Raw genomic sequence first — 26,248 nt, 5'->3', positions numbered from 1 at the left:
CCCCCCTCTCTTACAAAGTTTTATGATCAGAAGCTGTGCTGGAGCCCCCGGGGCAGAATGTGTGGATGGTTACCTGCAGCACACTCCTCCTCATGCTCTGCCCTTTGCTGGGCTTCTGCTGGGGCTGGGGAACCTTAGAAGAGCAAAGGGTCGTTCCTGGCATTGTTTTGTGCTCAGGTTGCCAAATTCCTGGTTATGGAGAGGGTGTGGGCGGACAGCAACACAGTGACGTGTGTTGATTTTCTCTCTGTGTCGCTTTCTTGTCCGGGCTGCCCGTACTGGGACGCCCTTGTGCTGGTTTCCATCTCACTCCGAACCCCCTCCTGTGCCCGGGATCGCCCTGCCAGGGAGAAGGTATCAAACCGCACGTGAAAGGGTGGAGGAGGAAGAGCGATTTTTCCCTAGGTTTTGGGGGTTTTGCTAGGGCTTTTTTCCCCCGATTTATTGGCCGTGAGTGCAATGACCGCTTAACCACAGGGACCGGCCGGCTCCCTCCCCCACGCTTCCTCTCCGTGGCAAAGCAAAGTCGCTCAGATTTCCTCCCAGCACGGGCGGATGGCGGCTCTCAGCTCCATTCCTCTCAATACAAAAGGAAAGGGAAAACTGCGCTCTGCACGGGCAGATGGCCGACTGTTTCCTGGCAGCTCCGCTCCACTGTCCTTTTTCCCATTGTCCCGACACAAACACACTCACACACGCACGCACACCCCCCCCGAGAGTGGCTTTCTTTCTGCAAAAATAAATAAATGCAGGCCCTCTTTGCAGAGGTTTATTCCTCCTTGGAGCTGTGTGAGCTTCCTCCTCGTGATGGCCAAATCTTGGGCAGCTCACGTGCTGCCTGGCCCTGCTCTCTGCTCAGGAAGGCTGGGTGAGGGGATGATGTGCTGTGCTGGGGCTGGAAGGTTTCCATAAAGAATAAGGTCTGCCATAAACAGGTTCTGCCTTTGTGATGGCCAAGATACGTGGGAGAGTGAGTGTAGGAGCAAAGAGGAGCTTGGAGGAGACAGAGGGAAGCGGGATCTCCTGAACCCAAAAGCAATCTGTGGGTGACTTTTTGCTTGAGCTTAGAAGGTGATGCTTGATGGAGACAGACTGTAGTGGGAGGTCATGGACTTGGGGTGGGTACAGGAAGGTCTCATGGAGCATGCAGATGGTGCCCCAAGGCTGTGGTGATGGACACTTCAGGAAGCTGTGTGCTAAATCCACATCAGGAGGGACGAGTCAGCATCCTGCAGGGTGAAGGCCACCGAAGGAGAGATTTGCTGAGGCTCCATTTGTCTCCCTGATGATAACTTATTTTGGAAGAAGTTGCGGTTCTTCTTTTTAATGCTCTCATTTCCTTTCTGAATGTGAGACAATTTGTCTTCCTGCCAGGAAACACTTTGCAGAGTTGCTCCTCGAAGGGACCTCTTTGGGTCCCATTTATGTTAGACTAGCAGAGATTATCTCACCACATCAAAAATTAATTCCAGTGTGGTTCATGAGCTGAACACTATTTTTTAGTGACAGGTTGTTTCCTATGCTGTCAAATGTTTGGGTTTCTTATAAGCATAATACCCTGAATTCTTTCCAGTTCTTTTAGACTGGAAGTGATTTACTTGTGTAGCAGGACTGGTATGTTTGTAACACAGCACTCCAATTAAAGGAGGGAAAAGCACCTACAATACTTAGCTGCACTAGTAGAAATGAGTATTTGCCAGTTTCTTTTTGACTTTGTTGGGACCTGAAGCCAGTTCCACTGCATCTGGTTTAATCCTGTCTGTCTGTGTGCTGCTGGCAGATGTGTGCTTGTGTGAATCTGGTCCAGATTTCTTTTGTTTTATTCTGTACTGTTCACAGTCATCTTCTCTGTGGGTACTTTCAAAGCCAATCATACCAGGTATTGATCACCATCTCCACTGATGTAATCTGCAGGCAAGGACTCACCACCAGTGTCTTCTTCAGCCTTGACTTCAAGTAACTGAATTTTCATTTATTAGGCTGCAAAGCAAAAGCAAGTATTATCACCCCTTCAAAGGGGATGAGCAACCCCACTGTGTACACACAAATGCTCACACAAGACCTTAAACACAGGGAGATGATCTAGTAATGCCAGGAACTGTCCCAGAAGGGGTGTCCTCTACTCCTGCCCTCGCTTCCCAGGGTCTTGGTTTCCTCATCTGGAATTACAGGTTATTTTCAATCTTTTCTTCATTACTTCCTTGTAGAAAGCATAGCCTGAAACACATAATTCCATTAAGCATTGCAATCATTTTAGCTGCCAGATTGGAAAATACTGAATCATTCTCTTCCTTTCCATGTGAATTTTTTCTTACTGTTTGTTAACCTACCTGCAGGAGTTAAGACTCATCATGTCTCTAAGCAGTCATACAAACCATCCTTGCCACCAGGATGAAAAGCAGTGTTTACCTTCTATGCATGCAGCACTAAATCTGTGACTGGGGGCAGCGAGTTAGAAAAAGAGTGTTTCTGGGTTTTTTGACAAGGTCATGAAACATCCCACCACTAACCCTGAAAATGCTGTGTTTTTCAGCTGAGGGTGTGTCCGTGTGAAGGAAACTGAAGAAATGTTGAATACCCTCTGAGTTGTTTTGGTTTTTTTCTGTTTGTTGTGTGTTTAGAAGGAGGAACAAAGAGAAAATAAAACAATGGGAAATGTGGGACAAGCTTAATAATAGTGGGTGCAACGAGCCCCACCTTTAACAGAAGGCAATTCATATTGTGAGACCCTGTTTTTGATTACTGTCTTCAGGTCAAGATTTTATTTTTGTTTCAGTCTGCACTTTTCCATGCTGAGCATTGCCTCTGGCTGAATTACTTTTGAAAGCCTTCAGCCAAAATGGTTCATCTGTTTTAGCGTGGAGCCTGGGGAGAAAATTGTTGCTGCTTCCCCTGTGTTTGAAAAGAAAATCAGGCTTTTCTTTTATGAAAACTTATCTTCTGCTTTGAAATAGAAGTGCTGTTTGGATCAGGAATTTGTCCTTTCCCATTCCTGAGTGATCTCTACCCTAACTTTTCCAGGGCTCTGTGGGAAGAAAGTTTCAGCTGGCACATGGTCAGCAGAGGTTTTTAGAGCTACCTTGTTACCAGATGTGCTGTCCTTCCAGCTCCCAGTGTCAGGCAGGTGGTGCTGGTGATAGCCCTGTGGAGTTTGACCTACAACTTTCAGCAAATGGTTGGTGGAGGGAAGTAATGGACAAGAGGTGAGAGTAGTTTCTCAAGGGTCCATCTGCTTTACTGCAGAATATGGATAGTCTCAGGATGAAGTAGAGACCTGGGGTCACCCCCTGATACTGCTCACAGCAGGTCCTGCTGGCTCCCTCTTCTCATTGCTGAGGGTTAACTTCTTTACAAGCAGAATCTTATTGCCAGCCCTGGCAAGGGGGATTGGAATTCAGTGATTTTCAAGGCCCCTTCCAGCTCAAATCATTCTATGATTCCTTCCATGTGTTTCAGTGCTCATTAGGTTTTCCCAGACAGGTGACTGATGTTGCTATCTGAGCAGAAAACTTTGTGCTTCCCCCCCCTTTTATTTCTTTGCTGGTTTAGGGCATTGAACCAGGCAGCTTGTGAGCCTGTCCTAGCTTGAAAGGGCTTTACAAGCATAGGAGCTTATACAAAGCAAAAGCAAGAAGGGAGGAAAAAAGTAGGCACATCCTTAGTCAATGGCAACCATCAGATGTGATGAGGCATGTCTTTTACCAAGGGCAGGGATGGGACCACCTTGCTGGCAGCCAAGGGAGGAGCAGGGCAGGCCCTTGAACCATGGTAATCCTTTCAGTCAGGTTAAAGACATATAAGCAGGCAGAGTTTGTTCTGTGTGCTTAGAGAGGGGGAAGGTCATGAGACCAAATTATATAATAAAATTAAAGACATGTCCTAACACCCAGCGCAGCTTTGCTGGACACGGCCAATTCTTGCATTCCTGGCATTGTAGCCTTGTTCCCCTGACATGGAGTGTTGCACAAAGGCAGAGGTTGTGGTACGTCAATTTCACTGGGGTTTTTTGAAAATACAGTTTGTTTTGACACATGGGATTCTCCTGACCCCCTTGTAAGCCCTGTGGTGTAAGATATGATATATCAAAGGGAAAAGTTAGGATGAAGTGGGGTGAGGGGAATAGGAGGCTATGTGGGATCTGGCTCTAAAAGATACTGTAGGAGCATGTCACTTCCCAGTCGTTGGTCCTTTATCAATATATTTTGCGTAAGTTTATCCGCTTTTTTCTCTTTAACAAGTGACTTGGCCCTGATTATCTAGAATTATCTACAATTAGGATCTCATTACGAGTGTGACAAACTAAGCAATCCTGCTGTTGGTGTCCTCAGTCTTCACGAGATTCACGTAGCCAAGACTATCAGTGTCTGCAAAGAGGTCACCTTGCCCTAAGCTGACTGTGCCCGGCACAGGATGGCAGAGTAGCTGAGGTGGGAAGGCACCTCTGGAGGTGGCAAATACAACCCCATGCTATGAGTGTGGTCATGTAGGGCAGCTTGTTTGGGACATTGTCCAGTTGGGTACTGGGTATCTCCAAGGGCGGGGCCTCCACCATCTCTCTGGTCTTGGTCATCCTCTTGGTAAAAAGGTTTTTCTTCATGAGTGAGCTGATTGATCCTTTCTGAGAAGCCCTGCTGCTGTGGGGGTGGCCCATCTGCAGGACTGACCAGGAGAGGAAAGAAGTGGACTTTGTGTAAGTTGTCTGAGGAGAAGCTGTTCGAGCTGCCAGCTAGGGAAGGCTCATGGCACGTGTTGTGGAGCTCAAGTTGAGGAAACCCATGCCTTGCTGCTGGGTTGGTGTTGGTCACCTCCAGTCAGGGATTCGTCTACTGTAAGCATCTTGTTTCACCAGGGGAGCCTCTCCTGGATCCTAGTGCCTGTCTCAGCTCTGGCTGCATCCCTGCTTGGCTTGTGTCCTCCCTGCTGAGCAGGGGCTTTCTTCCTGAGGTTACACTCTGCCAGTGGCCTCAGGAAGGCAGCATGTTCATGCTGGGGACGTGCACACTGCCTGGTGCTGGGGCTGTGCACGGCTGGGCCTGTGCTGTGGCTGTGTGTGTGAGCGCAGGCACGCATCCTCATGCCTCCTTCTTCCCCCAAAGGAAAACAGGCTCCAAACAGAGCAAGGGCTGGGGGAGGGAGCCTTGAAGGCTTTAACTGTTGGTTTCCCCTTACTCATGTTTTTCCTGTTAGTGTTTTGTCTTCTTGGCATCCTTCCTGTTCTTTATATGTGTATATATGTTATATATTGTTGCCTCCTTTTTGCTCTCTTTGTGCTGCACCCTTTGTTGTGTAAAGCACTGGAGCAGGGAGATGTGATTTGTACGCTTTGGCTGCTCAAAGTGACTCAGGTTGTGAGCACCAAAGAGAAACACAACATGTCTTTTTTTCTTCATGGAGGAGAGTTGGACCAGCTGCAGGTTGCTCTTGTTGCTGTGAAGCCTTGCTGTTCGTATGTACCAGCAAATGTGCTGTTCATATGCATCAGCAGCATATGTGGACATGGATGAAATTTTTGGGAGGAGCAGAGTAAACAGAGCAAAGGGAGCCATGAGATATGGCCTCCAGCAAGCAGCAAGGGTAATACCCAAAACCACCTTTGAGGTATGCTTGGTTTATTCCCCATGAACAAAGCTGCAAAGAAGGGAGGCCTGGGAGGTTTGCTGCTGTCACTGCCTGACCCTCTCAGAGACAGGCTCCTCGTGTGTGACCTGTGTGCTGGCTGTGTGCATTTCCAGTAATATGGACTGCAGTGCCTTTGAGCTCCCCTGGCTTTTGTCGTCGTCTGGTGGTTGCACCAAGTGCAGTGGGCAAAGCTGGTGTCTTCCTCTCCCTGGAAGTGTTCCTCTGGAAGCCTTCTCTGCCCTTTGAGGGTGGGAGTGTGCCTCTTTTTTATTCACTGGTTGCTCTGGAAACATCGCATAGTATCCCGTGCCCTGAACCAGATGTGTGTACTCCAAAAGCGTTTGCATCGGAAGTGGGGAAGAGGGCACTGGGGAAGGGGGGCGGGAGGAAAACTTAAATTAGAAGAAAGCCAAACAGCTATTGCTGGAGACAGATGATTACAGCTCATGTCAAGGCTGTTTCCTGCATGCCAATGATAGATCAGTAAACAAACGCCTCTGTGCGAACACAAAGCAGGCAGGAACTCTGTTTGGAAGAGAGAGGTCGGGGTAGGTCTCTCTTCACTTGGTAGCAGGAAGCCCCTATCACATGGCCCTGGGAATTGTGAGGCCGGGTGCATGTGGGAGATACACTGAGAGGTATCTGCTGGGAGACTTCACATCCTTCCCAGGGCCCAGCCAACAGGTTTGAGAGCTCCCTCCCCTCCCTCTTTCCTCCCGCCTCCTCCCCTGTCCTTCCTTTCCCAGTTTAATTTTGAAACACTATCAGATGAGTGCTTTGTTCCCTCAAACAATGGCAGGGAATAAATTGCAGTGCCAAGGTTCTCCAAACGGGGCTCAGTATCTTCTCTCCCCTTTCATGGCCTTGATGTCCTGCTCCAGGATGGATGTGCCAGATGCAGTGGCCTCAGGCTCTGGTTCTGCAGGGCTGTGCCTCCCATTGCTGGTAGAAAGTTCTTGTGTGGTTTTTAGAGAAAGCAGCAACCTGTCAAGAAGTACCAGCTTGATGGGTGTGTGTATGTCCTTCTTGGGTCTCCTGCTAATGGAACTCAGCCCTGCTTGTTTCTTCTAGGCCATTTGTAGGGCCCTGGTCACATTGCTCATGAGGCAGGAAAGCAAAGATTTCAGATAACACTTCTCAGCCTCTGGCAGGCCTCCCTTCCCCAGCCGTATGCATGTTCTTTTGTGCTCTCTCCCCTCTGCCCTCCTGTGCACACAACCTCATTACCTCCCTTGTAGCATATTTGGTTTGTGTTGGGCCCCTTCCATGTGCTGCTTTGTCAGAAACTCTCAGTGAGCTCTAGCAGGTCACGGAGATGCTCCAGAGGGCCTGAGCCAGCACATAGGGCAGTGTGTAGTTGATTGTAGGAGAGATGTGGGCAGTCAGGAGGGACAAGAGTTCCTTTTGCCCTTCACAATGAACTGTTGTGTTAGCTCTGGGTGTCTTGTGCAGCCAAAACTTGGAAAACAAAAGTAGATATTCTCTGTCTGCTGGAGGCAATTTTCCATCATTGCCATCGCAATTCCTCTGCTCGGTTGTTGGCAATGCCTGTGGGTCAGGCCTGAGAGTTATTTCTAGTGATCTTATTGGAAGAGATGATCATATCACCTCTGAAGCTCATCTGGGATTGTGCTTGGCCCTGGGAAATTATTTGATTGTTGGACTTACTGAGGGGTACCTAACGTGCTGCAGTGATCCTCTAGGTGAAGCTGAGAGCACCATGTGTGCCCTGCTGCTCAGAGAGAAGGCACAGCTGCCCATGTGTCTCTTAGGGATGACTTCACTCCCTAAGCAGTGTGTGTTGTCACTGGGGGTGTCAGTAGGTACCTGGCTGTTGTCACAGCTTTGGGAGCTCCTCAACCACCCTTTAGTCTGCCTAGTGTGAGTGTGTTGCTTTGGTTACTCTAGCCACACTTGTGCCTGGAAGGACAGATGTCCCTCTGCCCTTGTTCCAAGTCATGCTCATATGCTGCTTGCAGTGGTGCTCCTTTCCTGGGAGACTCTTGCAGCACTCAGCAGCTGTTTTGTGGCTCACTTCTGCAAATCAGGGCTGTGGAGTCTGTCCCATCCACCACAGAGGAAGAACAAGTGCACCTCTTAGTCTGTATCATCTGCTTTTGGCCTGTCCCACAGGAGGCCTGCCAGGGAGCTGACTGCCGAGCACCAGCACACATCTGCTGGTACCCAGATGTTCGTTTTCAAACAGGGTTTGCTCGCGGGCTGTTGGAAAAGGCTGAGAGATGGAGTTTCCTGATGGGGAAAGTAGGTGATCTCATGAAGACAAAGGAGTGCTTCCCTGGTGAACATGTGATGTTTCAGCAGAGCCACAGGGATTGTGTGTGTGAACACAAGAAATGTATTTCTCACCGCTAAAGGCAGTGATGAGGAGCTGCAAGGCACCAAGTGAGTGCTGAGTGAAGAGACTGTCCCTGCTCTAGGGATGTTGTAAACCAAGTGCAGAGCAGACTCTGTTGTAGCTTTGCAGGAATCTGCTTTGGCTGCCTGGGTGAGTCATTCTTTGGCCAAGGCCACAAGTATGGTTAGTTTTTCATTATTTTCAATCCATAACAGTTAACGGATGGATGAATAGATTTTGGTCCTTGGGCTGGTAAATTTTCTTGACAGTATTGCAAGGCTGCTCTGTGTCTAGAAGTGAAGTGGATGCTTGTTCCAGTTACTAATGAGGGAGAGAAGCCAAGGGGGTTTATTGTCTGGGAAGAGAGAGTCTGTTAAATGGTTAGCAATGAGCTGCCCTGAGTGTGTACACATTGAGTTGACCCAGAGTTCAGTCCTCGCCTCAGGAACATTGCCAGTATGGAATAAAAGGAGGGAGAGAAAACTGTGAACAAACAAAACTGATTTCCCTGCCAACCTCCTCCCCCACCTCACTTTTTCCTTTCTCTGCCCAAAAACTTAAACAGTGGAAACGAGAGATCCTTTTATTCTTTCCTGTTTCTGGTGTGGTGGGCTATATGTTTTTTTAATGACGAGAGGCATTTGATCTTGTCAAATGCCAGGCATGGCAGGGCAGCCTCTGGCAGAAGATATCTGAGAGACTTTTCCAAGTATTGCCTACAAGATGGTGAGCCTGTTGTCATTGCAATGCTTTAGAGCAGGCAGACCACCCTGATAATTGAGCAGAGATGGTGCTGCAGAGTAACAGAGTAATTCTTCCATTTTCTATTTATCAAAAAGAGCATTGCAGCACAATAAAATGGAGATGGAGTCTGTTGCATTGACTGGGTAGCAGTGGCACTCTAAGAGAGGGACAGTCATTCCAAGAGTGCTAGAAATCATAAGGCAAACAGAATGACTCATTTTTGTGAATGATGTATCTTATCCCCACACAGAGTTGTCCTCTGAAATGAGATCAGTAGCAGGCTAACATGGCCCAACAGAGAGAAGACCACTGGCTGCAGTGCAGTGTCTCTTCAGGCTAAAATGTTTTCCCAACTTTTCCTTTGGGCTAAATTGTTTATCCCAAGCTTCAAATGTTGTGACAGTGTTGTATGTTTACCAGGGACTTCAGACCTGTGGCCTTAACACAGGTTGTTATAAAATTGGTTTTGGTTTAGTCTTCTGCAAGGGGAAAAAATCTAAATCTGATGAGATTTTGACAACAGTAAAAGCCTTCTTGAAATGTTCTCCATATTTAATTCAAGGTACAGCAATTGATGCTGAGCCAAAAACAATTTTTGCCCTCAAAAACTGTCAACTCCTCACTGGGCTTCTGAGGGGTGTTGCTGTCACCCCTCTTCCCGTTTTGCAGGGGAGGAAGCCTGGGCTGTCCTCAGAGAGCTGTCATGTCTTGCTTCAGCTCCTCTCCTGGATTTCAAGGAGAAACGTGTGTATGTGTCTGTGTGTAGAAGGAAAAGAGAAGGATGCTGAGCAGAGAGCAATGCTTCTTCCTTGTGTCTGTCTGCAGGTGACCTGCTGCCCTGCTGTGTGCTGACATGATGACAGCAAGCAAGGCGGCTGATGTGAGCAGCAAGTTTGGGGGTGCTGTCTGCAAGTCTGGTGAGAGGTGAGAGCTTTCCATGTTCCAGTGCCAGTGTGCTTTGCTTGTCTTTATTATCCCCAGCACAAAGAAAACGAAAGGAAGGAAACCTTCTCTCTGCTGGGCAGTGTCCCTCTCTCCTCCCACATTGAAACACACCCCATAGGTCCCACCTTGCGATTCTGTGTGTTAAATCATCCAGTCAGACTTGTAATATTCCCAACTCACAGTGCTGGAAAAGTTCTGCCCCAAGGCAAGACCACTTGTGCTGATGATATCTCTGTCAATGTTTGCTCTGCCCTGCTTAAACACTTCTTTAAGCCTGGAGACTCCTCAGAGGAGCACCACTGTCCCCACCCATTGCAGGGTGGCTTCTGCTCTGAGGTCCAACCACCATGGCACTGTGACGCGCGACTGGGGAAAGCTGGTGGGGTTCACAGCAGCAGCTCTTAACCAAAGCACAGTGTCACTGCCCAGCCAGGAGTTAAGTATCTGTGAGGCTGAGGAAGAGCAGGTGTGGCTCAGATCTGGTTCCTCTCAGAAGCCTGTCCCAGACTCAGTTTGCACCACAACCGAGTCTGCATTGGCTGCCAGCACTGCTTAGCTGCAGGACAAAGCTCCAGGCCTCACAGCACTCAGGGTATCCCCAGGGATGCTCTTACAAGACTGCTAAGTTCTGGAAGAGGCACAATTGCCAATTTAAGTTAATGGAGCGATTTCCTAAGTTGAATCTTAATGTTGGGATTGTGATTAAATGGGACTAATTATATGGGTTTGCATCCCAGTAATTACCTTTTGTTGTCTTGGTGCTCTTTCCCAAGCCCAGGCAAACCTCAAAGATGTAGCCAAGTGCTTCAGTTCAGAAACATTTTGTATTGGACTAACTGCCTATTCAGCAGGATATTGACAAAATATTGATACTGTGGTTTCACATACTTGGAAATCTCTAGACTAAGTGTATTTGGAATTTTTGTTGCACTTTGGACCCAAACAGTGAAGATGTTTAATCTGAGAATGTTGAATCTGGTTTCTGGCTGCTGTGGGAGTGTGCCTGAGTGCATGGGGGCGGCTAAGTGCACGTGTGGACTGGGACAGTAGAGCCCATAGAATGGAATAATAAAAGTGCAGTCTTTGGGCATCAATATGCATTTGGGGAATATTGTGATGGACTGAGAGAGATCCTCTGAGCAGGCACTATAGGAATGCCAGCTGAACCTCTGTGTAACATGAGTAATTATGCTTTCTCCTCTGTGTAACAGCAGTAATTTTGCTGTTGTTTGCAGGGAGTCCATTTTGTGTTTTTTTTTTTTTTTTTGCTTAATGCCTGATGATGTCCAAAGCTCTTCTTCCAAAGCACTTCTGCACACACACACATGCACATTGATGAAGCTCTCATTGGTATCAGCATGTCTGAGGTACAAAAAATACCTCCCTAACCTGCAGCTTACTTCTTCCACAGAGAATGGCTCCATTTCCAACCTCATCTTGGTTTTAATGAGAGAAGGGCAGTATGTTCTGGCTAGAAGGACCTTTCCCTGAGCATCCTTCCCTTAAAGCCCATATCAAGTGCTTGGTTTGGGCATCCTCTACCATCACCTTTATGAGTAAAGCTTGAGGAGCTGGTGAGCTAAACCAAGGATGAGCAATGGCAGTGAATATTTCTTTCCTTTTGCCTTTGATATGCAGGATCAAGTTTGCAGATAAAAACAATACAGCAGCTGTGACGGAATTAGAAAAACCTCTGTGTGGATTTTTGAGTGAGAAATGTTTTGAAGGTTCCTCTGTTGCCCTGGGTTCAACACCTGAAGCTGAACCAGTTTCATCTGTGGTGAAGAACCCACTGGGAGCCTTGGAGAACTTGATGCTGGATCCAAGGCTCAACTGCTTTCAGCAGAACATGCTTAGTCCTAAAATGATCATCAGTGACCCGTCTGTGGATCTGAATGTCAAAGAAAACAATAAAATCATCAGGAGACAGATAGGAGGCACACAGAATACACGGTCACCTGGAAAAATTGGCTTGAGGAATAAGTCCTTCAGCATCAAGGACAAAATTTCAGAATGGGAAGGGAAAAAGGAAACGCAGTCTGCTCCTCGCAGGGAGGAGGAGGAGGCAGGAGTTAAAGAGGAGCACAAGATGCCTTGTGTAACTGAGAAGATGAGTGGGGAAGCACTGGTGACTCGGAAAGCAGATACCAAGAGACTTATGAGCTGGGAACTGGAATGCAAAGGGGCAGGCAAAGAGAATGAGCGGAAAGCAGGAACTCAGAAAGGCACAGGGCAAGCAGCAGAGCAAAAAAGGGAAGCGCAGAAGGATGAGGAAATGGAGTTCAGCCCTGGAAAATGCAAGGAAGTGAAAGGTGGGAAGTGGGAGGTCCAGAAGGAGAATATTTCAGTGCTTAGTCAGGTCAAGAAGCTAGAGCAGGCTTTGAAAGATGGCTCAGCAGAGCTGCAGCCACAGTTGCCTGGTACTTACTATTCCCCACAGTGCTTGCAGGAGAAGGCAGCACAAGGGCACAGCGCTCCTGAGGGCCATGAGGGCATATGCGGGACTGAGCTCAACAAAAGGCTTCTTGGAGTGGACTCTGAAGTCAGTGAGCCGATTTTTGGGACTCTAGAAGAGATAAGAACTTCTCATGTGAAACCCAAGCACTGCACACTGGAGAATGTGTACACAGAGCCGGGGGTGCCGGAGAAGAAGCCCTTCATCAACCCACTGCCCAAGCCTCGGCGGACTTTCAAACATGAGGGGGAAGAGGACTGGGTGCCAGCAGTTAGGAATAAAAGAAACTTACCCCCTCTGCCATCCATTCCTCCCCCTCCTCTGCCCTCCTCTCCTCCCCCATCAGCTGTCAGCAGGAGGCTCTGGAGCGGGAAGCACAAGAACAACGCTGACCACAGGTAATGGGGCTGTGTTTCATGGAGCTGTTGGTCTTCATGGTGGAGTCCCACCTTCCCATCTTTCTCTGAGAGAGACAAATCTTCCCTTTTTGCTCAGAATCTCCAGAATAATCAGCATTCAGTCATGTCTCTGAGAATGTATGAGTGGCCAGCACTACTCCACAGGGTAACTGGAGGGATAAGTCATGGCAGATTTAAGGTCACTGTATTACATGGCTTAACCTTCAAACCCAAAATTGAGGGATTTGGGGTTTTGTTTGGTTTTCTTAGGAGAAACTCTATTTAATTACAAAATGACCACAGCTGGTCTGGAACAGTGTTTGGAATGATAATCTCTAGTCTCTACTGCAGCATTTTCACTGTCCACAGTAAACCTCAGTGAATCTGATGTGTATATATTCTTGTGGAGTGCTTGCTTGCCTTTTATCCGCTCTCACATGATTGTCACACATTTTTGGGGTGGAGAACAGAAACTACACAGCTTTTCTATTGCCCTCTGTATAAATTGTCTCTTAAAAGTTCCTGGCTCTGTTGCAGAAAGGAAATCAAAACTTGCTAGATTTGTTTATGGAGGGCACAGTTTTACCCATCCTACCATTCTGCAAGCAAGTTTTTCTCTGCTGCTTGGAGAGCTGATTTTGGGGCCCTCTTACACTTTTTGGGGGTGGGATCTGTGCTGTAAATGGGACCTCTCATGTCCTAAGGTTCTGTGCAGTGTTCCAGGATGTGCCATTTCACACTCGCATCTTCACAGTGTGCTATTGCCATAACAACCGAGATTATCTATGGCATGCCCAAATGCCTTTATTTGTGTGGCTGATAAAAACAGCTAATCTCAGTATTGCTTTTTCATGCTTTATATGGCACGAGGCAGTGAAACATTCTCAGTGATTTATTTTGCCAGCTGTGTCGCACTTTGGAGAAGTGAATTAGCTGTAATTTGGTTATAAATGCTGGTTAACTGCATCACTCTCCTCTCTGCCCCTCTTCCCCCGCTCCCTGGTGCAGGAAATCGTATGAGTTTGAAGACTTGCTGCAGTCGTCATCCGAGCACGGCCGGGTGGATTGGTACGCACAGACCAAGCTGGCCCTCACACGCACTTTATCTGAGGAGAACGTCTATGAAGACATCCTGGGTAAGAGCCCTGCACAGGGGCAGGAGCTGGCTGCTAGTCCCGAGTAGCAGGGACTCGTGGTCAACAGGCATTCCGCAGAGGTGCTGAATAAAGTGTGTTTATTATCCAAATGTAAACCAGGACACATTTTGCGCATATTATTGGCAAGTAATAAGAAAAATGGATGGGGAACTTCAAAGCTCATCAGCTTCAAAGATAAACCTGAGGCATATGGGAAGCAGCTTTTATTTTTTGCTGGCGTATCTTCTCTGCCTTTCTTTTGTCCTGTGGATTAGTTCTCACAGCTCAGATCTGTCCATTGTGGTGATTTTGTCACTGCTGAGATAATGCGAACAGTCTGAAAACATAGCCTTGAAGTCAGTTCCACAGCTCAGGAATAGGACTGTGTATGGCTTCAGGTACCATTGCAATTAAGAAACTGGGTCCCACACTCTTTGAAATTGAGTTTTATTTAGTTCTCTAACTTCAGTGTCAAATCAATGCCATTTTAAAGACTATTTCCTCTAACCCTCTCCATTTATATAGTGTTTTTTAATATTGTGAGTTATGTGGTCTTTGACGGAACATAGAAGTGTCCCCCTTGAAAAAGCCTTAATGAATTTTAGTAGCTGTAGGCTGGTGCTGTATAAATCTCTTGGCGGAGGTCAGCAGATGAGGAAGGGAATAGCTGCATCAGCTCTTGCCAGGCTGCAGTAATCTTACAAAGGTGCTCTGTAGTTGTTCGTCATAGGAGGAGCTGTACTTTCTCTGGAGCAGGCCAGGCATTATTTTTTTGATATGAATAAAATCTGATCATACTTAATGAGAAAGGACTCTGAAAGGAACCATGTTCCTTTGGGGCTAATGGCAGACAAGGCAATTCTAATCCATCCTTTCTGACATTTTTGAAGCTGTCGGCCTCATTGGTGGAGCTAAGAGCCTTGTGTTTGCTTTTTTTCTTCTCTTCTCTTGGGGGGCCAAAGGAACAGGGAGTGTCTAAGCAGCTGCTGTGGGGTTTTTGTGTTGGGGCATGATGGGAGGTCTCAGAAACCACTGAGTAAGGGTCACCTTGTCAGCTGGAATAACATGGATAGCATTACAGAGTGGCTGTGAAGGCAAATCCATCTATTCAAACACAAGCACAACCGCATGTCCCAAGTGTGCAGGGAACTCAAATATCAGCCCAAAGTTCCTCTCCCCTCCAGCTTTTACTTGCAAAGATTAGAAGAATACAAAGTTATAGGTAATTGTCAGCTAATAGAGCATGTTTGTTTTTCGTTTTCTTGCTGCATGTTACGGCTTTGCCTGGAGTCAGTGATCTTTAATTGGTTCCTGCAATCCTGGTGGTGTTACCATGGAAGCTTGGGAAGAGGGGTGGACAGGGATAACTCAAAATAAAGAGCTGTAGTTTTGTTTTTCGCAAGACCACAGACAAGTTTAATCCATAAGACAATTGTGTGAAAACCTCACCAGTGGAGGGGGAAGCAAGACTTCAGCTGCAGGACACTGCTGCTGGCCCACAGACAATCACATGTGCCCATCAGCATGTGCAAGCAAACACATGCACACACTCATATGTGTGACTTAGGGGGTTTCAGCTGCTGGTGGGATAATGGTTCCAGTTCCTAGCAAGTCACACAGATTTCCTTCATGCGCTCTCTTTTCCCCTGTTCACCATTGCTTATCTGGAATATTAGGAGCTGGCCGATGGATGGCAAGGTTAATTTGTAAAAAAGAGGGAAATTGTATTCTTTCTTCTAGGCTGAAGCTAATTTGACTTGTTTAACAGTTTGAGGATGGGACAAGCAGCAGAATCCAAGCTTGTTCTTTTTTTCTCCAATCTTCCCAGTTGCATGACAGCTGAAGTACATTTTCAATACTGAAAGAGGCCATTGAAATTAGAAAGTGGAGCCAGTTTCAGGGACAGGAGAATGTTTGCTGACCAAGTGTTAGTGCAGCCTTGCTTTCCTAGTGTCACACCCACTTGCCTTCTCCATGGTGAATTTGGATTCCCTGCTGGAGCGCTGGATGTCACCAGCTACTGGAGAGGACAGTGCTGGGAAAGACTTGGGTTTCTGTCCTTGTCTGAAGAGTTGAGCTGCACTCCTGCCCCAGATGGGCAGGCAGGTGGGAGTACACCAGTCAGACAGATCCCACAGCTATTACTGGTCCTGCTGCAGGGATGTGCAGCACCCCTGGCTTCCAGTCTTCACTCTCAGCTAAGCATTATGTACCAGTAAGAGAAAGGCAGTTGCTTCGGGTCCAGCTGTCCACTGTGATAGGGCATGAAATGAGAGAAGTGAAGAGACAAGGCTCATAACATATCATTTGCCTGTGCAGGTTCTTGGGCTGAGCCTTTGTCAGTGGTTTCTTAGGTGCTTGGGTTTGACCAACCTGCTTTGTCAGAGTTGTGCTCTTTGTGAACACACTTAGGTTTACATCCCCTAGTACTGCTGAAGAGTGGGATATAAGAAGTTCATTACATATGATTTTGGGTGTTTAAAACTCAAATTAGTTGTGTGCCTCATCTCCAGAATTACTGGGAAGAAAGGAACCTACATCTACTTCAGAGGTGTGCCTTGTGTGCCACATGCTCTCATTCCCATCCTTCTCCAGGGGAGGAGCATCCTGACTTTGAATGGCTTAATCCTTCCTCCTTTTGAAAGTACAGCATGTGAGATTGAGGTCTCCATGATTGGTAGACATGTTTGAAATCCTAGATTGTGTGATAGATATTCATGTTCAGAGTGTAGATTAAATCCTTCTGCAGTCAGCCCAAGGGCAGGGCATCACTTCAACCCCATGTAAGTGGTGACCAGGTGTCGTGCCCCTAAATGTGGGGCTTAAACAGAGAGAGGACCTTCATGCCAGGCTTCAGCTCACAATTTCATTGAGCAACTCCAAGCAGAGGACTGGAAAGAAGGAAATGTAGTTATGAGCTAATGTTCATGAGAACATCACAGCTCTTCTGGACGCAGGAAAATGAACTTGAGGGCTCACAGGGTCTTTTCCATCTGTAGTATCTGTGATATGTTTCTATGGCTGCATTTGTCTGTGTCAGGGTTTGGACACTGTCCAGCAAGAAGCTGGACTTCTAGCTCTATGGAGAGAATGAAGCAATTGCAGGAATGCTTGAGAGCAGGTCTTTATGTCTCATGTGGGAGGTGGAAGAAGACTGGCAGATCCCTAAAAGGATTTTTATGGCAAGCCTCAGAGATTTTCTGCACTTAGGATCTTTTGCTTTTGGTTTTTTGCTGCAGATCCACCCTCAAAGGAAAACCCTTATGAAGACATCGAGACCAACAGCCGCTGTTTGGGGAAAAAATGTGTCCTGACCTTCCCAGCATCCCCCACCTCTTCTGTACCTGGGACTCCCACAAAGGTACTTTGATTCAAGTGGCCACCATTTCTGCTCCAGAAAGTTTTTGGGTGAAATCCAGGTGCTGTGTGGAAAAAGTGGACACTGTTAGGGATTTTTCCTTTATGTCTTTTGCCACAGAATACATTGTGATAAGAAGGGATTTACTGCCCTTCAGTGAGGTAAAAAAACAAACCAGCATTCTGTTACATAAATTATTTGTTTGCTTTCACTTTTTTTTTCACTTCAGGATTGCCTTCCCTGGTGGTGTGGGAAGACCTTCCTCCCCTCAAAGAGGGCATGGGAGTATTTGGGTAATCGAGGCCTGCAGTAGCCTTGTCTCAGTGTCTTGGGCAGCGCAGTCTGCCCATGCTGGTGCCCAGGTGCCTCTGTATCGCACCTCCCACCCCCCAGGAGCCTTTTTTTGCTCTTTCCATGAGACCATTTGCTGGTAAGTAAGACAGTGCCAGTCCCCTGGGTGGAGAGCTAGTGCTAAAAGGGTGTCCCCACCACAGCCCACCTCACAGCTTGGTACCTTTTTCCTCCTTGTCCATGGAACCAAAAGAAGAGGTAAAGCTTTGATTGGCACCTCTTGCTCAGAGCTCAGGGTTTACCAAGGGCAGCCATGCTCTCTCAGCCTCCCAAGCTGCTTTGGTTGATTCATGTTGCCTGTTTAGATAATCCAAGCTAGGACAGCAGGGACAACATGACAGCCAAAGTCATCTTGGCAATAAATAGGTTCAGAGTGGACAGCAGGGATCTAAACACAGCTTTCCTGGCCAAAGGGTTTTCTCATGCTTTCCAAGTAACAGCTATTATTAGAGCTGTTGTCCAACATTTTCAGAAGTTTTATGTGCAGCGTTCCTTGACATGCTGCTCTTTTCCAACCGGCTTAATCAGCAAGTAAGGTGTCTTTGGATAATGCAATGAAAATTCTTCTGTGGTTCTCAATCCATTCTCCTTGTTGCTAGTTAGGTCTAGAGCAGCAAGGGACCATGTGTATGAGTGTTGGGATGAGGCTGACCTCCCTCAGAGAGATTTGCAGGCACCCATGCACCCAATTTCCCACATGTGCTGTGGAAAAGGGGCTGCAGTGCTGCACAAGAATGCCTTTCACCAGAGATACTGTTCCCAGGAAGAGAGCTGAACAGGAATCATTATCTTACTCTACTGTGCTTTGGTGTCTAAAAGCCCTGATTTGCATCAGTCAAAAAAGAAATGCTGCAGCTCTCTTGGCAGCTGATGGGTTTGCAGCTGCAGCATTCATCCTCCTGGCCAGGCTGCAGTGATGGGGAATGGGTCTGGACAGACTTTCAGGACTACTATAGATGTAGCAGCTCATATCCCTGGTGCAGAATGGGATTCTTCAGTGCAAAGACTCCTTACAGCCTCATTTATACATGGCTTCTCTGTAGGTGGCAAACGTTGTTGTGACCTGAGCATCTTCTGCCAAATCCAGAGACACCTGAGCTAACCTGAATGGATTAATTGGAGTGACTAATAACTGCTGAGTATGTCTGCTGGTGAAGGCAGAGAGTGGTGCTGCCTCAGCTACAGTCATGGTGCTGCTGTGAATTGCTCAGAACTAGGCTGGATAACTCTCCCCCACACTTCATAGTGCCAGATACTTCCTCTGGCAGTGCAGATACTGTTCCCACAAAAGGTGCAATTTATCTTGTCAGAACTACTGGGAAATTCTGTAGGAGAAGATAAAAACTGTTCTTATTGAGCATCTTTCTGGTGAGAAGTAGTTTGCCCCTCTTTATCTGGAGCTTAGCTTTCTACTTCTCTGATGCTATTTTTGGTCAGAGATTTTAGGAACTTCACTCTGCTACTTAAACGTCCTTTGTTGTACTCCCATCAAACTTGCTAATGAGTTTAGGAGGAAAGCAGTCTCCATAACTGTCTAACAGCATCTCTTGTACCCTTTGAAATACCTGATTCTGGCTCCTGTCAAAGGCAGCCATACTGACAGTGCTTTTTGCCTGCTCTCACTGCTTCTCTGTCCCTCCTGGCTAGCTGCTCCTTATCCCACATGCCTGTGGTTGGTTGGTTAGTCTTGTCCTGTTTACAGTCCCAGCCTCTGGATTGCCCAAATCCTGGGAGATTTTTTTCCACACTGGAGCAAGACCTTCTTGGCCAATCCCTGAGCTTGTGTTCTGTTCTGGAATGAAAATGGGCTGGTTAAATTGCTGGTCAAGATGTAGCCTGGCAGCTGCATGTGCAGAAATCTGTGGGCACTCTCAGGCTGCTTTGACAACTGAGTGCTGTGGCTGCCCAGCTGGATTTACTGATATGACAGTGTAAGCAGTGGAGTAAAGACACAGAGGTTCTGTGGTTCATTCCTTCTCCTTTGTTTCCAGTTGCTTTCCAAACCCATGTTTTTCCGGCAAAACTCAGAGCGGCGGAGTTTCAAACTGCCAGACATCCGGAAACTGAGCCGGGATGGGACTGGGTCGCCATCCAAAGTCAGCCCTCCCTCAACCCCCAGCAGTCCAGATGACACCTTCTTCTCCTTGGGAGACTCTCAGAATGGGAAGAGGAGAAGGAAGATTCCCAAGGTAAATCTAGGGCTTTGTCTTTTTTGTTTGGCTTCTTCCAGGCAGGAATGTGAGTATGAGACCAGGTTTTCTTTAGTTTCCAGTGTGTGGCATCCCTGCCAGGTAGCTGCTGTCCTGGCTGTTGACTTGACTTGTGCTTGGCCCCCTTTCTGTCTGAAGGGGAAGACACACAAACATGTCTGCACCTTTCAAAGAAGTTATTTTTCCATCTGAGATTTCATAATAATAATAATAAAAAAAAAGGCATTGTAATTTTGGGATAGAAATTGAAGTATGTCAGAGAGGAAAGAAGCAGTTCATATTTTGCAGAAGATGTACCCCATCATACTTCCTTCTGTGCTTCCTGGATGGGACAGTCAGAAATTGTCTGTGTTGTGTGTTTGTTTCCTCCTGGAAATCTGTTCTTTGCTTGTTCTGATTAATGCACTGGCTGTTTATAATGTAAGGTGTGACTGTAGGTGAGCAATGAACATGATGACAATTGGGTGACAAAAGGACTTGTCTGCAGTTATGAGCATTTTCTGCAGCAACATTTCCTATTTCTTACTTGGATACAGCATTACTCCATTTAAATTTTATTTTCTTTCAGATCTGGCAGGATGTGTATTCAATCCAAATGAGGTTTGGCAGCAGTCTATCTATTGAATGTTTCAAAAACACAGTTATAAAAACACAGTTGCTTATCCCAGTCTTTGCAGGACAAGCAGAAGCTACTAGGGACAGTCTGTGGTGATTTTTTTCCAAACCTACAGTTTGCATTTGGGGAAAAAGGGATGTGTTTGTGTATCTTTTTTGTTTCCTGGTTGCCAGATCTGTGTTCATGTTTGCATATCAGATTTTTGAATGCCCTCTCTGTGTGCTTCAGCCTTTCAGGAATGAGCCAAAGACTGCAAATGTTTAGGGTTTCTTTCCCAGTATGTCTTCACATCTGTGCATGAGCTTGAGCTCTGTCAGTGTGTTCACACATAACCTTTATGTCAGTTGAAGAGAGGATTCCAAGTATTTATTTACCCCACAGTGCCACTGAGCAGTCTTGCAAGGCCAGGTCAGAACTGAGGTTTGCTTGTCAAGGGCAGCATCACCTGAGGCTTGAGTTGGGCATCTGGGTGAAGGCTGCACTTCCACATCACAGCATCCTGCCTCCCACTTAAATATTTATGTTCAGAGTTGCCTGACCAAGTAGTTGGTGGGCCTGTGTTACCTTGAGCTCACAAGACATGTGTGGATGTAAATCTGGAATCTGAATTTATTCTAGTTATTTATGGAATAAATCTGAATACTGTGGCCATGTTCCGCTGCTCCTGCCTGGGACCTTGAGAAGGAGGCAGATCTGCTCAGGCAGGAAGCCTGGCATGGCTCTGCTGCAATTCCTGAATGGACAGGGAGACCAGAGGCACTGAATAAGCCACTAAGCCCAGCACTGCCCAACACTGAAATGTCATCTCTCTTGGCCAGTTTGGAGCACAGGGATTACAGGATTTGCAAAGGAAACCACTGGTATAAAATATTTCAGTATCACAGGCCTCCACTCTTCTCAATTTCTTCAGTCATCCTCCAGCCAGTTTTCTGCTTCCAAACCTGCAGACCAGGACAGGTTGCCAAGTGGTGGACTCTGTGTAGCTAATACAGCTGCACAGTGTGGAAGTGCATTAAGGTGTGACCTTTCATCAAGGTTTGTTACCCTGGGCTCTGCTGTACCAGAGTGAGCATGGGCACTACAGCGTAGATCCTGGGAATTTTGCCTCCTGCAGCATCAAGGGAAGGGTTTCAGTGTGGCCAAGGTTGGGGTAAAGAGCACTTTGCACGAAATTCTAACTCAGTTTCTTGCCTGGGGAAGAAATTAACCTTGTTTGTTTGTGTGTTTGCTGAGCAGCTGGTGTTGAAAATCAATGCCATTTACGAGGCCCGGAGGGGAAAGAAACGTGTCAAGAGACTGTCACAGTCTACTGAGAGCAATTCAGGGAAAGGTAAAGGAGCTTCAAATCATCATTCCTCTAAGACTTTCTGAGGACCTGCCCTCGACTTTAGACTGCCTTAATTGTTTATGTTCTACTAATGTGCGACTTATGTTCTACTAGTATGTGCTATTTTCTAGCACTTCTTCCAGTCCAGACTAAGGTTGAGTTTGGGTTTCCATTCTTTTTTTTTGGTAAGATAAGGTCTGTTCCTCTGCCCAAAGGACTTTGGTTATAATGGAAGTTTAGTGTTTTTCTTGCTTCATTTTCAGTTCATGGCTTTGGATGATAACCTTATAGGTGACCCCAAACTTGTCCCCTCTTTTTGATGTTATTTCTGGAACATGCTGGAAGCTGTGCAGAGGAATGTTCTGTCCAAAAACTTTGATTTGTTGAGATCAAAATATATTGTAGGAATGTGTCACTTCAGTGAACTGTCCAATGGAAGACAGGAGATTTTGGAACAGCCCTGGTTCTTTCACCATCCCAATAAACAAATAGCCTCAGTTGGGAATCAGGGTTTCTGCAACTGACTGTAGGACCATCTCCATCATAGCAGGATTGAGACTTTAGCCTCCCACTGTCAATTAACAACTTGCCCAAAGCATTCAGATACTTCAGAGCAATTACTTTTAAGCATCTCATCTCAAAAAATTAAGATTGTGTCTTTCCAACAGAGGATATTTTTCCAAAACACTTTAATAGCCAGCAGAAGGTGACCACCTCTATTTGTTTCCCACAATTATTTGTTACTGTTTATCCTATTTCATAAAGCATAGACAGCCACAGGGTGGATGAGTGTGTTTATATGAACTTTCAGGGGAAGCATCCCAGACTTTTTATACCTCTCCCTATAGCATCATTCAGAGAAATAGGTCATAATAGATCATTGGACTGTATAGACCTTGAATCTGATTCAGTCTGACAATTTTTTTTTGTTTGTTTGTTTATTTTCTTGGTTTTATCCCATGTCTCAGAAACTACTGCATATTAATGAGTATTTTACCTTGGTATTGTGCTTATACAGACTTGGATAAAATACTGTTCTGGCTTTTTATTCTTTATGCAACTCTTCTGGCTGTGCAAAAATGATTTTGTTGTTGGTTTGGGTGTTTTATCCCTGAATGAATGGGACGAGAGCAGGGTTGATAAGCTGAATATCTGTGGCTATGTGCACCCTTGAAAAGAACAAGGCTCTTGGGACCTAAACTGCTTCCCCCTGAAGTTGCCAGTCCCAGCTTTCTCATGCCGGTGATAAGAAATGCACAGCTATAAACAGACTTTACTTAATTCATCTCCCCCTTTCTTTTTTTTTCCCTAGTTACAGATGAAAACAGTGAATCAGACAGTGACACTGAAGAGAAGCTGAAAGGTAAGCCAAATGTGTGGAGAGAGCAAATGGCTCCTGATAAATTCTGCTCTGAGCTCCTAGGACAACATCTCTCCTCTGTGTTCTACCTTTGGAGAAGGACTTTGTTTCTGAATGGAACACAGTGAGAAGATGGAGATCTCAATGCTGCAGGAGAAAATCCATGGGCAGAGGGCTACAGGAGCCCAAAACAAGCACCTCTTCCAGCTTCCATCAAAGCTCCTTGTTGACTGACTTTCCCAGGAGGAGTATTGGACACTGAGGAAATACAGTGAGATTTCTCTAAGTGAAGAGTCAGAAATGTGTGACCAGACTGGCAGAAGCAGTGTTGCATGGCGCTGGATGTCCAGACACCTCACCACATGCTTACTGTGGGACAAGAGCCACCAGCCGGACTGGCTAGCTAGGAAAACAGAGTTGCACTATGTGATTTATTGCTGGTTAAACTCTCCTGCACTGCTGGGTTGGGATAGAGCACCGCATTTCTTTCTCACTCTTGTAGGATTATTTGGTGTACTGCTCTCCAAAATACTCTCTTGACACCTTGTACTGGTAATTAGCCCCTGCACATTCTAGGGACGTTGCTGTCTTTTGGGAATTTGTGCGGCATATTTAAAATCCAGAGTTAGAATGCAAGATGGAAAGTCCCTCACATTCCAAAGTTTCCTGACTCACATGCACATCAGATCTGGATAGCAGGTCAGTTTATTCCAAGCTGAAAAGACAGGCATGAGCTGTGTCAGCCACCGTGCATTGTGAGTGGGAGTGCTCATTCTCACCCTCTTCCAGATTTTTAGAAGTGAAAGCTCAGACTGAGTTCCCTCTCGTCAGCACAGCTTCCCACTCAAGAACTACTGTATGCTCTTGCTTTCATCCGCATTGAAATCTTTTATCTGTATTGCTATGTTAGCAAGAACAAGCTGAAAATTGCTGCCAGTGCCTACCTTTTGACAGGTTCTAAGGCTAGGCCAGAGACAGGAGAGAGGGTTTGCACCAGGATGGTGCAAAAAATACATTCACAACCCTCCTGAAATGTTGTGAAAATACAGACCATGTTCAGGTTTAGCTGAGAAAGGCGGTGTATATGTAGCCAGGAAGACTGCTTGAACTCTGGTCTGCTGCTGGTTGCCATAGTGAATCATGTGCATCATCCTGTGTTTCTCTGTAACTGCAGCTGAGAACTCCCTAGAGAGAGGATGATGGAGATCATATGAAGTCACTTCAAATCCAACAGCACTGGTCTCTGGACAATATCCAGGTCCAGACCTGGGTCTGAGTGACTATGCAAGTCTGCATAAGTGTGAACAGGAGCTCTGGCACTTGCTGTTTGCTCTAACTACAATTGTATTCTGCTTTATGCCTTGTTGAACTGTTGACTTCCCTATTATTAAATAGGAAAGTGAGATGATTTAGCAAGTCTCTTGTATTTGGGTCTTTGTTCATTTTGTGTAACACATCAACCACACCAGCCAGGTACCTCTGCATGCAAGTCACTATACATCATCTGAGACACAGTAAATCATAAGATTGGATGGCAGAGCTGGAAGTGCTGACCCTTGGAAAGGAAAAATCTTGGAAGATAAACTCTGCCATGATGACAGCGGTAAAATTCTGGTGTCTTTAGAGTATAAACAGTGCAGATCTTGAGCAAGCTTTTCAGAAGCACTCTGCATTGCTGTGACACTGCTCCTTTTGAAGTCCCTGGTGAAACAGAAAGCACTTCTGAAAGCTTTACAACCCTAGAGCAAATAACATAGTAGGTAACAAGAAAAAGGACTCTAAGCCATCTTTCCAGGGCCTTAATTGCCCAGGGTTTGTTACACTTTCTGATTTGAGAGTCACCTCACGATTGCCTTAAATTGCATTGTCTGGAATAGTCCGTGAGTGCACAGCTTTACCAGACAAAAGATAACAAGTATATACCATTTCTCAGGAAGTCCTGTCTCCCAGGCAGATATCTTATGCATTTGAGCTCCTGTAGTGTCTTTGTGGTGATTGTTTCCATCAAAAAGTTGCATTGCCACCCACCTTCCCAAAAAACAAAGCTGTGAGAATGTGCTCTAGTCTCTGCTTGTAGTTAATTCTTTCTTTCTTTTGTAGCAGGGATAAGAGAGACATCATGGAGATTTAATTTGGGATGCAACTGTAAAACGAAGCAGGGGGGTGGTCTCAGGGAATCTCATCTGGTCTCTTCTCAGCAGGCAATTTTTCATTACTTTCCATGCTGGAATGTTTATTGTCCCATAGCTCATGTGTGTGTTGCAGTTACAGCTTGCTTGTTTTCCCATTGTCTTGGTGAACTTGTAGAAGCGTGGCACTGAGAGATTAGTTTTAGGCACAGGAAGAACAGGCATGAGCCAGCATTTTTCACTGGCACCTCTTTTTCTCATGTTTTCTGTTGTTGGCCTACAGCCCAGCCTGTGTTCTGGAGCTGGGAGTCCCCAGAATTACTCAGATAGCACAGCCCTGGCTTGACCCAGGTGCTGGTCTTGTAAAACTGTGGGGATTGCTGCCCACAGCCTCCTGAACAAAGATGATTAATCACCTCACTGTGCTGGCTTTGAAAAGTGCATAAATGAGTGCTAGGATGAATGGCTGGACATCATCTGTTACATCATGTCCTACATGGATCTCAGCTTGGGCTGTAAAAGCTGTCCATGAAATCCTTCTGCTGCCAAAGTTCTTCAGGGTGATGGCACGAGATTATGGCCCATCTCTGTCAATATTTACAGTGCAGCTTGCAAATGGTTCCCACCTCTTAGCCAGCCACTGAGAAAGCCGCTGCAGTGAGGTGATTTCAGGTTTAACCCTCAGACTCTGCAGGGCACTGTTGATGCTCTGTGCAGAGCCAGACTAAGCCAGACTCTTTCCATGTTTCTGCAGCCCACAGCCAGCGCCTGGTGCACGTGAAGTCACGGCTGAAACAAACGCCACGGTACCAGACCTTGGAGCGGGACCTGATCGAGTACCAGGAGAGGCAGCTCTTCGAGTACTTCGTGGTGGTGTCGCTGCACAAGAAGCAGGCTGGGGCTGCCTACATCCCTGAGGTCACACAGCAGTTCCCACTGAAGGTCTGCCTGACCTGTCTTGGTTTGTGTGGGGCACTTGGACAGCTGGAGGAGCTGCAGCTTCTCTGTTGACCACGTGTTGTGTCAGTGACCCTCTGCCGTGTCCGCATTAAGGGACACTGAAGATAGTGGGAGGGCTTCAGTCACTGCCTGAGAATTGTCATGGTATTGCTCACTCCTGAAAGAGCAGCTGATTTATATATTTGCTGCACTTGGCTATGATTTTTATGTAGCTATTCCCTTTCTCCCCCTTTCCTCTTTAAAGATACCTGATGGCTGGGAGAGGATACATGTTCTGAAAGGGA

At 46.5% G+C, this 26,248-nt stretch overlaps 1 protein-coding gene across 2 annotated transcripts in view; it reads left to right on the top strand.

Moving 5' to 3' along the window:
* Positions 1 to 26,248, top strand: part of DENND2A (DENN domain containing 2A) — a 56,703-nt gene that overhangs the window by 12,771 nt on the left and 17,684 nt on the right. For both annotated transcript variants that reach the window (XM_041398584.1, XM_041398585.1), the window contains exons 2-9: positions 9,545 to 9,643; positions 11,303 to 12,517; positions 13,526 to 13,653; positions 16,893 to 17,014; positions 19,354 to 19,551; positions 21,425 to 21,518; positions 22,828 to 22,878; positions 25,759 to 25,946. In XM_041398584.1, the coding sequence (XP_041254518.1) occupies positions 9,573 to 9,643; positions 11,303 to 12,517; positions 13,526 to 13,653; positions 16,893 to 17,014; positions 19,354 to 19,551; positions 21,425 to 21,518; positions 22,828 to 22,878; positions 25,759 to 25,946 (2,067 nt within the window). In that variant the 5' untranslated portion in view covers positions 9,545 to 9,572. The remainder of the gene's footprint in view (positions 1 to 9,544; positions 9,644 to 11,302; positions 12,518 to 13,525; positions 13,654 to 16,892; positions 17,015 to 19,353; positions 19,552 to 21,424; positions 21,519 to 22,827; positions 22,879 to 25,758; positions 25,947 to 26,248) is intronic.

Source organism: Onychostruthus taczanowskii, unplaced genomic scaffold (genome assembly GCF_017590055.1).
Source record: "Onychostruthus taczanowskii isolate IOZ18803 unplaced genomic scaffold, ASM1759005v1 scaffold15, whole genome shotgun sequence".
Classification (NCBI taxonomy): domain Eukaryota; kingdom Metazoa; phylum Chordata; class Aves; order Passeriformes; family Passeridae; genus Onychostruthus; species Onychostruthus taczanowskii.
Note: the sequence above shows the minus strand (reverse complement) of the source record. Positions and strands in the feature narration are given on the sequence as shown.